General features: G+C 36.2%; 1 protein-coding gene across 2 annotated transcripts in view; it reads left to right on the forward strand.

The window, feature by feature from the left end:
• Positions 1-13,637, forward strand: part of VPS50 (VPS50 subunit of EARP/GARPII complex) — a 99,252-nt gene that overhangs the window by 14,672 nt on the left and 70,943 nt on the right. Inside the window, exons 5-10 of one of the 2 annotated variants that reach the window (XM_074897994.1) lie at positions 1,011-1,064; positions 3,146-3,216; positions 3,619-3,736; positions 3,834-3,869; positions 6,380-6,462; positions 12,017-12,059. In XM_074897994.1, the coding sequence (XP_074754095.1) occupies positions 1,011-1,064; positions 3,146-3,216; positions 3,619-3,736; positions 3,834-3,869; positions 6,380-6,462; positions 12,017-12,059 (405 nt within the window). The remainder of the gene's footprint in view (positions 1-1,010; positions 1,065-3,145; positions 3,217-3,618; positions 3,737-3,833; positions 3,870-6,379; positions 6,463-12,016; positions 12,060-13,637) is intronic. The other variant, XM_074897995.1, reaches the window with a different exon arrangement.

A 13,637-nucleotide genomic window follows, 5' to 3' on the forward strand; every position in this document is an offset into this window, starting at 1 on the left:
GCTAGATATATGCCCCTTGTCCAGATTGCAGCTGGTGATATTGGAGTACTCTGAAGACCATTTGTATGCAGGTGCTCTTCCAGATGATGGGAACTGACCTGGTGGAGCCACTCTTAAGTTTGTTACAGGAATGCTGATTGAAGATCCCAACTTTGTGCTATGTTTGACTAAGAAGTCAAATATATAAAGACCTCCTCATCTATCTTCCCCAGTAGTGTAACGTGGGCTGTTTTATTTTCATTTCTGAGAATACCGTTCCCCAAGAAGCATATAAAGCAATACCAATAATTTGCCATGTTTGAAATGGTTTCTTCTTGAATATTTGTATTCTTTGCTGAAAAATAAAACAAAACACACTGTTCTCAAGTTTGAGTTTGTGTGACTGTTAGTGGTGGTTTTTTTTTTTTTAGGCTTGTGTGTTTACACGCAAGAGACTAAGACACACAAGACTGTAGCAATATTTTTAAATTAAGTACAGACAGCAGCTCCTAGTAGCATTTCACTTACTGTTAGTTCAGAACAATGGAGAAAATTTTAAAATACGCATTTTCTGTGTGCTAAAGAAAGGGTATAATGTGCTCAGGGTGAATATTCATTTGAACATGGTTTTTTTTTAATCAACATCAATCTGAAAGGTAGGTATCCTTACAGCTTTCTTAGATCTCCATAGTAGATGGTTGACTTAAATTTGTACTCTAGCAGTAGCATAAGCAGAATGTAAACACTTGCAGTGTCCCATATTATTTGTTTTCTATTCCTTAATAAGCAAGAGAGGTAAGGGATTAATTTAAAAATGCCCACTAATTCGTAGACGGAACTGTAAACACTTTTCTTGTCTTGCTCCTAAGGAAAGCTGATTGTAATTTTTAGGATTTTTTTATCTTGTGTCATACTTCTTAATAAATTTGGAACTACATGATACAGAATCCCAAACTTGTGGTAGAACTTCAATATAGGGATGGCCTACTTAATTGAGATTGCTATGTATCACGTGTAATATTCTTTTTAAGGTATCTAAGAAAGTTGCAGACTTGATTCTTGAAAAACAGCCTGCATATGTTCAGGTAAGACAACTAACAGTCACTTTTTAAGAGTAAGCCACTCAATTTTGTGCTCTTATATTGCTGCAGTTGTTTGATTGGGGATTAAATCTAGTAATTTGTTAGTGGAGATGCTAGTGCTTGGTTGGAACTGGCTGTCTATGCATGCTAATCATCTGTAGAGTGAAAAGAACCAATTCTTAATCTGGAGGCCATTAGGATGATAAAGGCTTTGGCATATGACTGTTTTAAGAAATCTTTCTGAGAGCATGAATTCACAGGCTATTAGTCAATACCCGATTTGAATGAGAGCTTTAGAGCCTGTGTTTTAAGAATGGTTTCAGATCTTTTGCAGTAAGAAAAACATCAGTAACTTTTCTTAAGAGCACCTAACCAGAAACCTGCCACTAATCTCAGGCAGTGATGAGAAGAAAGCATCTAAGAGAAGACTGAGCTGAAAATAGAGCCTCAACATGTCAAAGATCTCCGAGAGCAAAACAAAGCAAAACTGTTTTAGCTGCTTGCAGTAGAATGTTGGCACGGCTTCTCTCCTTGTTCCCAAAGCATAACTGGAATAACTGTCATAATGATTTTCCAAAGAGAAGGTGGTTTTTTTCCACCCATTTAGTTTTAGTAATGCCCCTGTACGTTTGGTCAGCTCTGCCTGGTTTTATCTGATCTTCCCATGAAATGACAGAATTCTGCAGTGAAAACTTGGTATTGTTATCAAAGTAGTCAGAGAATTATCTGTTGGTGGGTAATTCTTTGTGTGTACAGCACCTTGTGTAAGCATTGTTACACCAGTTATTATGGCAATTCTCATTTTGGTCAAGAAGCTGGAGAGAGTGTGGGAGGGCAGTGATGGCTCTATTTGGTGGTGGAGCTCGCTCTTTCCTGCCCCCCTTCCTTTCTCCTCCTCTCTTCTTTAAGCTTCTTCCTGTTATCTCCCTCCTTTCCTTGCCTCCTCCTCCTCAGCTGATACACTGTTGCATCAGTGTTAACTGACATGTGTTAGTTAACCCACGGTAGACCTCATGAAGCTGGAATTATTTTCCTCTTTCATCCAGAGGGCACAACTTCCTCTTGTGCTTGCACTTAACGGCCTGCACAGCCTGCCTTAGTGTCCTTGCAAGTGTTGCATCTGTGCCCTGGCATTTTGCTGGGCAGAAGTTGATAACATAAAGGAGGAACTGTTTCTGGTGAATGATGTAGCTTGGTGATTTGTCAGAATTATTTATATCTTTGAAGACTGACCAGGAGCTGATCTTAATTTGAACTAAACTTTAAACTTGTTTTTGCTTCTCATATCTTTAAAATTAGATGAGTTTTCAAACTGAAAGTCTTCCTTCTCTCCATGGAAAGCGCTTGATATGTTTTGAAATAATGAGCAGTATTTAAAAAAAAAAAAGATTTTATTTTTTTCTTTAGGGTGGGGAGAATGTTCACTTTTCTGCAGTGCTGTTCCTAACAAAAGAAATCCTAACAGGTATATTAAAAAAAAAATTTTTTTTAAAGGAGTTGAAATTATACTAGGAACTTAACTAAGTCAAAATCAACCTAAATTCAGGTCACCTGTGCTGAAGAGTTTTCAGCTGAAATTCAACAGGATACAATCAAAGTTCATTATGAAGTGATATCTGTTAAATTGGTAGAACACAAGTGCTTCTGAACAAGAAAATGCTGTGTGTAACATAATTTGTTTGTTTGTTTTGCTGCTCTCTGGCACATTAATGCAAATTAAACTCAGTGCTTCTGTCCCTAAAATTTGATCATTTTGTGGTGTTGTATTAATGGTATAGAGATTTTTTAGGCTAAATTAACAGTAGAGGTTAAATTAATTAAATGTAGAGGGTTCCACTGCAATGAAAATGCTTTTCAAGTATCTTTCTTCAAAAGAGAATTTTATTTTTAAAGATAGTTTAAAAGATAGTTAATGTTACATTCCAGTGCTTAGCATATATAAAATGTTGAAACAAATAATATATAAAGTAACTGTACAAAGTCATTATAACATCTCAAGAGAAACCTACTAATCACTAGTCTTTACTGGTGCGTAGTGTGACTTTAACTTGTATATATATGTATGTAACCTGTTGTCTCTGTAGGAACTTGAACGTGTTACATCATTGCAGACTGGCCTTCAGTTAGCAGCTGTTATTTGCACCAATGGAAGAAGGTATCTTGCTTAAATAATGTCAGATTGAAACGGAAAAAAATATTTAAGAAGAAATCTGTAAACTCCAGAAGTTTGCTTGTTGATATTTCTTATTTCTGTGCTGATTGTAATCAGCAATGGTAGTTAAAGATACTAAAACAAATACCAACTGCTTTTTCAATTAGGAGTTCTCTTTGAAACAGGAACATTTTGAGGTGCACCATTGATCCACAGACAAGTTCTGCAGAAGGGAAAACATACCCTCTTAGTAGTCTGTTGGTATCGTTTTAATTTCTGGGTTTCCCTAACAATGCTGACAATCTTGTTTTCTAGCATGTATTTTGAAGGATATGTTAGAATTTATTAGAAATAAGTTTTATTTTACATAATGTTGAAGATTATGTTAATTTTTAACTTTTGCAGGCACCTAAATATAGCAAAGGAAGGCTTCACGCAAACTAGTTTGGGGCTTCTTGCAAATCAAAGGAAACGACAGTTGCTTATTGGACTGCTGAAATCTCTGAGAACAATAAAAACACTGGTATGCACAGTTCTTTTTATTCAGTGGCAGAGTATTTGTCTTCATTTCTGTGTAGTTATCACTGATTTTTTTTTTTTTTTTTTTTTTTTTTTTTTAGCAAAGAACTGATGTGCGTTTGAGTGAGATGTTGGAGGTAAGTCCCTGCCAGACTACTATAATTAGAAGCTAGTCAAAGTCTATTTTTGTCAGTCCCTTTTGTGTCCCTTCATTCCTTCCTTTTGCAAATAGGCTATGGGTGTGTTTGTGTGGTGAAATTATATTTTTATTCTTTTTTAAAATCTTGTGAGAAATAACTCATATCAAATTAGATAGCCCTTGTGTTGGAGAGGAGTGTGTCCTGTCAAAGACTTAATCCTGCCTTTAGATCTGGGCAGTGAAGCTTGAGTTAGTTCAGTAAGAGTGCTGTGGAGTCTTTACTCCCTTCCCAACCCTCAATTTATACTGCTTTTCTGCCCTTAGCTTGATATTTTTGGGAAAAAAACCCCAAACCAAAAGGTGAGATTTAGCTGATTGATATGATGGATCTGGATGAATTACTTCTACTGGTATATTACTGTACAAATTTATATATGGGCTCCCTACTTACGCTTAAAGAAAATTAGTAGCTTCTTTCCTTATTCATTGGGTTGGATTTTTAATAGCTGCAGAAAACATTGTGGCATACAGGCCATGACACCGAAAATTCTACTGATACAGTGTATGTATTGCCTAAAACTGCAGTAGATGCTGCACAGAGCAAACCCAAGTTTTTTGTAAGGTGGTTAGTGGTGTGAAAGTCAGCTTCAGGATCTTATTGGCAACTGTATTTTAATTGTAACAATTTTGACTTGTTAGTTTGCCAGATGTTTACACCTAATACTGAGCGCAATGTCCTTATGATAATTTGTAGTTACTAAATTTGGAAACTGAGTCTTAATAATTGTGAGTCTTAAATTCCATCTTGGGTAATACACTCTCAGTACACTTTCTTATTCTTGACCAAGCATGAATGTATTAATTTACAGGCTGCATAAACATTGTCTTCTGCTCAGTAAGCCCTGTACAATGATCAGCTTTTCATTTCTGTGCTGTATTTTGTTGCACAGGAAATCAGCTCTTTGCTGACTACTGGCAGTTGTCATCTTGAGACAGGTGTGGGTCATTCACACACAGACCCTAATGTCTGGTTATCATAATTTGCCAGTGTTTTTTAAACATTAAGGGCTGGTACTGGCCTTTATGGTTGAGTGCAGTTTTAGAGCTCTGCTCAGTGTCTGCTTCCAATAAAGTATCACAGATATTGGCCAATTTATTGTTTTTACTCTGAGAAGAAATTAGTAGCTTGGAATATGCATGAAAGCTAAGAGTAGACATTCACAGAGGAATATTTAGATAAGGTTCCCTATCTAAATATAAATATAAATTTATATATAAATAAAGACCAGACATGAAGCTATAATGACTTATAGGGGTGAGCTGCATCTGGAATATGTTAGTAATAAATGTTATGCAAGCAGGCTTTCTGATGTAAGCTCTGTTATGTTTAATGGAGCAAATACCAGATTTCCAATGGAGAAGGATGGAAAGACCTGTAAATGCAGCAATCATTTTAGGCCAATGATTCTGTTGTTGTCTAATGGATAACATGTGGGGTTTTTTGTTTTTTAGCTAAACTTGATCTGCATTAGAATGCTGCTGTTAAAACCAATTTCATTTCAGAAACTCCTTTATGATAATAGGCAAATATAAATTGCTCTTGTGTTTTTACTCTTCAATCAATGACTTGCAAAGCTGTTACCAGAATTTCAATTTGTGCTCTCCAAAGCATGTAATATAATGGATGTAATTAGGACAAAAAAGGGAAGCTCTTAGCTATTAAGGAGGGTTTTCCTTCCTCCAAGAGCCTTTCTGGCCTTATTTCTAATAGAATACAAAACCAGTAGTTATACACAAGGCACTGCCCATGTTCTGTTGGCAAGATCTTGGGGTTTTACATTTTTGTGTGTATGTTTTGGTTTTGGTTTTGTCCTGGCATCTTCATGTACTTCCCGATTAATCTGTCTACCTATTAGATATTGTTCTCATAAATTAGGACAATATTTCCATACTTTTTTCCTAAATTATGTTCTTTTTGTCCTGAAGCCTTGTGTGAGCCAGTTGTCTTTTAAATTAATTTCTAATTAGCTATGGAATGTGTCAAATTAAGTAGTGTCTATTTGGGCGTACTGTTGAAGTATCTCCCTTGTCTCTTTTTAGTTTTTGCTAGCTATGGCAACAGCCTGCCAGTGCTTACCTCCTTCCTTGCTCGTGAATAGATCATATTGTATTAACAAAGGTTTGAAAGTTAACTTGGAAGATGTTAGTTGTTTTGTAATAAAAACTCTCTGATCCGATTCATATGAATGCGTAAGAAAACAAAGCAGCAAGTAATTCGCTTAATGTAATACTTAGTGGTTTTGGATGTTGCTAACACGTCTGTTTCTAATTCTAAACTGCTTGCCCATTAAGTTCTGCAATAGACCCTCACATATTTCCTTTACTGTATAGATGTAAGAAGCAAAATATTTTGTTCTTAATGTTTATACATAAGAATGCGAGCGAAAATGGGTGTTTCAGTGTTTGCTGCAAAAGCCTAATTAGCTGTCCACTGTATTTTATCCTAAGGAAGAGGACTACCCAGGAGCTATTCAGCTGTGCTTGGAATGCCAGAAAGCTGCCAGCACTTTCAAACACTACAGTTGTATAAGGTAAGGTGACATTGTGCATATTTCAGCTTCTGGATGATTTTAGTTGTAAATGGTATAAAACAGTGATCGTTAATTCTCATTCTCTAAAGCAGCTTTGACTGAAATTTAATTTTCTGCTTAGAAAAGTAAAATCAAGGCATTTATAAAAGCATAAGCATCCTCAGTATATAATACTACGTAATAGTATGTAATAACTCTAATCTATAATAACACTATATAATCTATGTTTGGACTATATCATTGTTCTGTAACTGTTGTAGTATACTGTCAGGTGAAGTTTCAACTGAATTATAGCTGTGCTACAGCCTGCAAGCCTAGAGATGCTTGAGCTAATTTTTTAATAAGTAAGTTTGTATTCTGGAATTAATTTACATACAGCAAGATGGCTTGTGGAGGATAACTTACCCTGAGTCTTGGCAATGAAATTAGCAAGTGCACAGCTTCATGCTGTCATGGAAAAATTGCTTTCAGAACTGGAACTAATTCAAATATCTGCAGTTCCTAGCTTAGGATCTCCATTGCGATTTAGAAAGAAAACCAGAAAGGATTGGATAAGCATTAAGTTCAAAGTCATAATAGATATGACCATGAAGGAATAAAATGAAGTCAGTTTTGATGTTTCATCCACTAAGAAGAGAATTAGATTAATTATATTTTTTTTTGTGTTATTTTTAATTAGAATTTTAAATTTTGGCGTAAAATTCTGACATTGTTTGAGGTGTCAGAATGGTCTCTGACTTTAGAAGGGCCAAAATCTATGAAAACTCATGCTTTGTCTCCCTCTGTCCTCTAAACATATACTTTGTTGCAACTTAAGAGTGATTACCCATTTCAGTTTATGATCTGCTTTTGAGGTATAGTTGTTTCAGGATCTGAAGATAGACCAAAAAAGTGTATGAAGTTAGAAATTGTACCTGGAAATAAGCCCCTCTCTATTCTGAAGTCAGATTTCAAAGCTGCTTTTTGCTTGCTTTTTTAGTTCCGTAAAACTTGTGTGTGGATACAAATTGACTGTACAGCCAACATTTGCCTGCATATATTAACATTCTGAATCTCTTCCTTATATAGTAGCAAATGAAAACTATTCCTTGTTTATCTGAATGAGGAAAAATGACTAATTTTCCTCAGTCCTTGACGATTTAGTTGTTGAGAAGCAAGATGACTCCTGAACAACTTTTGCTCTGCTTGACTCTACCTTCTGTAGACAGATGGGTCTTGCACTCTTCCATACTTGTGTCTTGTCTATACTGTTCAGTAAGCTCTCCTTATTGCTCTTTCATGTGCTCTGTGGCCCAAACATTAGTCTGATTTATTCTGCATATCTCCTATATTTTTTTTCTTTTGGAGAAATTAGCAACATTTTAGTGAGAAAAGTCAGCTTGATTTCTTAAACTTTGAAGCTGCAATAAAAGCTTAAGGTGATTCAACATTAAACACAAAGTTTCATGTAATTTACATAAAACAGAATTTAAGTCAAAGAAACCATGTAATTTAACTTAAATCTCTAAAAAGCAAGGTTTTCCAGATGAGCACTGTAAAATTTTATCTCCACTGTGCTATGGCCAGTATAGTAAAATTTTGAACTTGAGTAGTTCATGTTTCTGCCATTTGGAATATTTAACTGCCAAAGTCATACAGTTTTAAATCTGATAGCATACTGACAAGATACCTGACAAATAGCTGTGAGGATTTACTACTTTGTCATTGGACTCAAAAGGCTATCCTTGCATCCAAGAAGATGGTTTCTTGAAAGAAAGGATGATGACAGAAAAAGTCAGCACTGCTTGTTTATTCTGAGAGACTTTTTTGAGCTTGTTTTTGTTTGTGTTGAGAGCAGAAGGACTTTTGCGGCTAAATGCAAATGCAGCTAATCTCAGCCCCAGTGGATACATTTCAGTCTCTGCACTGTTTTGCTTGCAGAAGTCTGAGAGAATATCTATTGTATGGAATAATGCCTCAGTAGCATGGTATTGGGCTAGATTAATAAATAGATCTTTTTAATTTCTGTTTAGGACTACAATAAAAAACTGGTAGTCAAGAAAACAGACATGTACTTGCATTTTCAACATGCTTATATGAGACGTCACCTGTGTATCTTTCCATGAAATTTTCACAGTATCCCTTTGATTGTATGCTGTCCACGTGACAAGAATCAGTCCCTGCCTTTGTACAGTCATTCTTCACATTTTTCTTGCTAGACAGTGGTAGGAATTGGGGGTAGGTCTTAAACAGCAGGGGATTTAAACCCTTCTATGAAGCATATAATTTTTTTATTTTGGTGTATACATGATCTGAGGAGGCAAGCACTTCAGCTTTCCTGCTAAGACTTCTTTGGTTTTAAGAATGGCTGCTCATCCTCCTTCGAAATAAGCAGCTAGATGTCTATTTTTGTTCTCTATTGTCTTCTTCCCAGGGAATGCTTGCATTGTGTGATTCATTTTTATTTAAAAATATAAATCAAAGTCTTTTGCCTTCTGCTTGTTAATCAGTTCTGGTGTGAGTAGGCTCCCTTGAAAAACCTGTATGAAAATGTAGTGTCAGATAATAGGATGACTGTCTATTGCATCTGGGTCACAATGTTACTTCTGTTCTATTGCAGTAATGTGCCTTCTAAAAACACGCTAATTTAGGGATTTTTTGCACCCCATCCATACAAACCACTTCTGATACGTTTTTTATGAATGAAATGAATGCTTTGAATTAAATTCTCAGTTATGTTAAATGGGCTTTCATAATTATCATTTAGCCATTATGTCTGAGCACTACCTTTATAAGTCTGGCTTAGGAACTACATACAGATTTAGCTAGACACTGCATTTTAATGTTTTCACTTCAATACTTGATCAAAGTTACTTATGAAATTTTGTGATTGCACCTTCTTTTCCTAAATTGGTCAGGATAAATGTAGGCTCTGTTCTTGCAAACATCTCCATGTATCATAGATTGGTCGAATAAATAAACTATGAATGTGTGTATTCAAAATTGGTGCTTAAGCCCTTTCTTGAATGGGAAGACAGCACTGTCACAGCATATAATAGGGGTGAGAAACACATGGAAGTTTTACCTTGGTTATGTTTCATGTGGAATAATTTCTTTTGAATTCCTCCCCATCCTCCTCTTCAAAAAGAAAATAAATGGACACCGTTTCAGAAGGGTCCTGATCCTGGGGCATTTGCTGGGAATTGTGACAGGAGGACTCGGGTCTCTGAGCTGACCAAGCCTCCTATGTCACCAGGTGTTTGCAAGCTGAGGCTTGCCTGGCATTAATAATAGTGAGAACAAGGAACTAGTTTTCATGAGGATCTGTGTTGGTATACAGATGCAATTAGTTAAATATGATCACCCGCAATAATCAAGAAATGGTGTCTGGAGCCCAGAAAGTTTTTCAGTCCTGCACTGCAGTAGTTGAGCAAATTCTGCATGTGTGTGAACAGTAAGTTGCCTGGCTGAGGTAAAAAATCCATGAGTATTTTTAATTGAATTAGAAAAGGTAAATAAATGCTAGATTAGCAGCAGCATGTTCATGAGGCTTGTTTGAAAGGAGTCATAGTCTTCTGTTTATATGGTACCTGCTACCATTAGAGGCTTTGTGAATTTTCCTAGGACTTACAGTGGTACAATTGCTTAATTTGTTCAGTCTGTGCGGAGACTAGTTGTTCATTGCATCGTTTTTTTCTGATGTCAGCAGCTTCTGTATTTTAGACCAGTTAATTTCAACATGTAAACCAACTATATGCTTATATGCAGGGGGTGGTGGTCTATGCTGTACCTGGTTCTAAAGATGGGAAGGAGTGATACTGTGCACAGAGCAAGTTTTTTACTTCTGTTCTAACATCATCTTGCTAGCTAGAAGAACTGGAGTAACAGGAAATGCTCATAAAATCTAGCAGGAGATGTAGTAACATTAAATTGTTATGGAGGCGTTTCTGTTTGAAGGCTTGTTGCATGTGGAGAAACAACAAAGAAATATTGGCTGCTTCATTTAGTGTTTAATGTCAGCTCTTTCTGATGGAGGTTTTTCCATTTAAATTTAACTTTGGAGGGTGTTGTATCTAGGTTATCTAACAGAACCAAGAAAGGAGGGGGACGGACGTATCATTTAAGTGGAGAGAACTAGGTAGGGAACCTAGAATCTGCCTTTTGATAGTTAATGTAGGCCCCTTAGGAGAAAATTCAGAGTACAGAAGTTGTCTAAAATCGGTTAGGATGATTATCCCGTGACAATTCTGTGCTTTCCATGCTTGAAGGGAATATCCTGCCTATTTTGGTTGCTTTGACCCTCCTAAACAAAAACGGAGGAGTCATATTTTGCTTTACGTTCCTGGCAGGTGTTCTGAAATTTTTAAAGCCAATTATTGTTGGAAAGCAGTGGTTGTGCTTTTCTTTGTCCTAAATAGTTTCTCTTATGGTAGCTATTTTTGTGAATCTTGCTACATCGAATACAGCTCAGAGAAGTGAAATGGTGGTCTTAAAAAGACTTTCTGAGGGTTGTGTAAGATAAGTACTTTTTTCCTACAGTGTTTCTGTAAGGGGTTCCTGAGCAAGAAATAAAAGCTACCGTACCATAGTTTGCAAAGACTTGACAGCCTTGACCTTCCTGGGTATGTTCTGCTGTAGACCACAGTACCAAATCAAAACAATTAGAGCATGAGTTTCTTGGGGGTTGGGAATGTCTTTGAATGCATGGCTAAACCTTAGCAGGATGGGATCTTGTCTGGGCCCTCTTGACACTGTTGTATTATAAACCTAAGATAATGTGCTGCTAACAACAGTTATTTTGATTTGAAGTATTAGGAATACTGCAGATGGCCTGTAGTAAGTGCCTTTCAGTAGTAACAGTAGTGTGGTGATGCTAGTCTGACACAGTAACACCAAATTAATGACTGTTACGGAGGCTCTCAAACTAACAGCAACCAAAATTTAAAAATTTATTATCAACCCAATTAACTAGCCCTCCACAACCATTCAACAGCAGGTTTGAATGCCTGTGAAAGGAGAACAAAACACCACTTCCTAGATTTAACAACAACCCAAAGCTCTCTATCATGTAACAACCTGGGATTTAACGACAACCCAAAATGCTCTATCACCTAACAAGTGAGGACTCTCCACCTTGAGGAACTTCTCAGGGCAGCATCCTGACCCAAGTAACCTCAAGGACTTTCCTTGGGCAGCGTCATGACCCAAGAGGAGAGTCCTTGACTGCAGTGTGCTGCTCCAGGGGACAAGCTCAAAATGGTTCCCCCAGGGGACTCCATTTATACCCAAGCCAAATCTGATCTGTGGCCATTACCGGCTCCCATTGGCTAAAGGCCCCAACTACTGTGAAGCCCTGAGAGCAAAGGCAAAGATAAAGGAAATCAACAGGTGCTACACTTCAGCAGCCAAGAAAGTCTCTTTTCATTGGGTGGGTGCACCTGCCACAGTGACTTATGATAAAGTACTGTGTTGTGGCTTGGTAGCAGGCAAATGTGTTTTTTGGAAACACTTGGTGTGAAATTTTAATATGATCAGTAGTTTTCTTTTAAAACATTTTTTTTTCTTTCATTAACAGTGAGTTGAATTCAAAACTGCAGGACACCTTGGAACAAATAGAGGTAAGAATAAATATACTGATGTTTAGTATATGTTAGTATTTAACCTCTAGGTACTATAGCTTTCTAATACAATGTTATAAGCAATTACAGAACATGCATATTTCTTTTAAATACTGTCTGGAATGCTATAATGATTGCTATTCATATAGACTTCTGTGCTGCAATCAACCTAAATGCTCTATAATATGTCATCAGACTTAGAAGCCCAGCTCACTAATTGTGCCAGCTTTAACTGGTACAGTAGTCGAATAAAGCAGTCATAACATTTGAAGTACTGGAGCAAAGGTGTTCCCTCTGTGCTGAAGATGTATGATGTTTTCAGTCCATGAACTGCTGTGAATTCTTTAGACTACTCCTGAATAGTCATGAAAAGTAAATTAGCAGCATGCCAATAGGTTTAGATAAACTACCCAAGAGATCACCATTTCACTGTAAATTTTAGAGGTCAGCAAACTGGAAACTGCTGGACAGGGCCAGTGATAAGCCATAGGAAGTAAGACTTGAATAGCTGGGAAAGATGTGACTAACGCAGATCTGTTTAAGTTCATAGATAGTATCACAAAAGCAAATTATATAAAATGGTGTTTTTCTGGAAATTGGTGGCAAAAAATAGTTCATAAACAATAGACATTATTTTAACTCCATTCCTAGGTAATTTTGAGCTGGAACTTGGCAAGCTCTTTGTAAGAAGTCTGGTAATACAGATATGTATAATGTATATGTAGTACCTGTAATGCATAGCAGGAAACTGAATTAGCTATCCCAGCAGCTCTAGTCATGTGCTCTTTAGAAAGTCAGATTAGCACATGTAGTATCGTATCTTGTTATTTAATTCCCTGTACAATTAGAACTTTGTTAAATTTCCTTTATTTGTGCCATTGTATTTTTTTTTTGCAAAGCTTTTTTTTTTTTGTTCTTTTATTCTTTCACTGATATATTACCTATTCAGAGCATAGCTGGTTCAAAAGACTGTCGTCTTCTCTTTTCCATAGGCCAGTCATTAAACTAGTCTTTTTTTTTTTTTTTTTAATATCACTCATGTTGCATTCCTGTTGCTTTCATTTACTTGCCATTTATTCCTTGTGAGTAAACATTGATGTTGCTTAAAAGGAGACATGCATCTTTACTTCCTTTTAGTAACAGCTTTGCAGAGCAAGTTCTGCTTCATAGTAAGATCTGGAAAAATGTGCCATGTTGGTTGGTGAAAGCAATTCATAGCTAGCTAAATAATCATACTCAAGATTTTTATTTATTACTTGTGAATATATAGAAATATCTTATTTTCCTCCCGTGAAAGTATCTTATTTTCTACTGGAATTACGTTTGTGCGTGTGGGAGAAAAGTAAGGCATCCTAGGGTTCACAGAGTGTTCCTGTGAAATACATGCTCTAATTAATATAGAATCATATTCTGCTAATTAATATTTTAATAATGAGTCTTCTCAATAGTTGAGTGTCTCTGCTTATGTCCATTCATTTTTTTCTTTTTTTTTAATTCTCGTAATTTAGGTTTTAACTTTTATGCTATATTAAAATGCAAGGGGGCTATAGTGGAAGAAACCATTGAAAAATGTACTCT

Source organism: Athene noctua, chromosome 2 (assembly GCF_965140245.1).
Source record: "Athene noctua chromosome 2, bAthNoc1.hap1.1, whole genome shotgun sequence".
Taxonomy (NCBI): domain Eukaryota; kingdom Metazoa; phylum Chordata; class Aves; order Strigiformes; family Strigidae; genus Athene; species Athene noctua.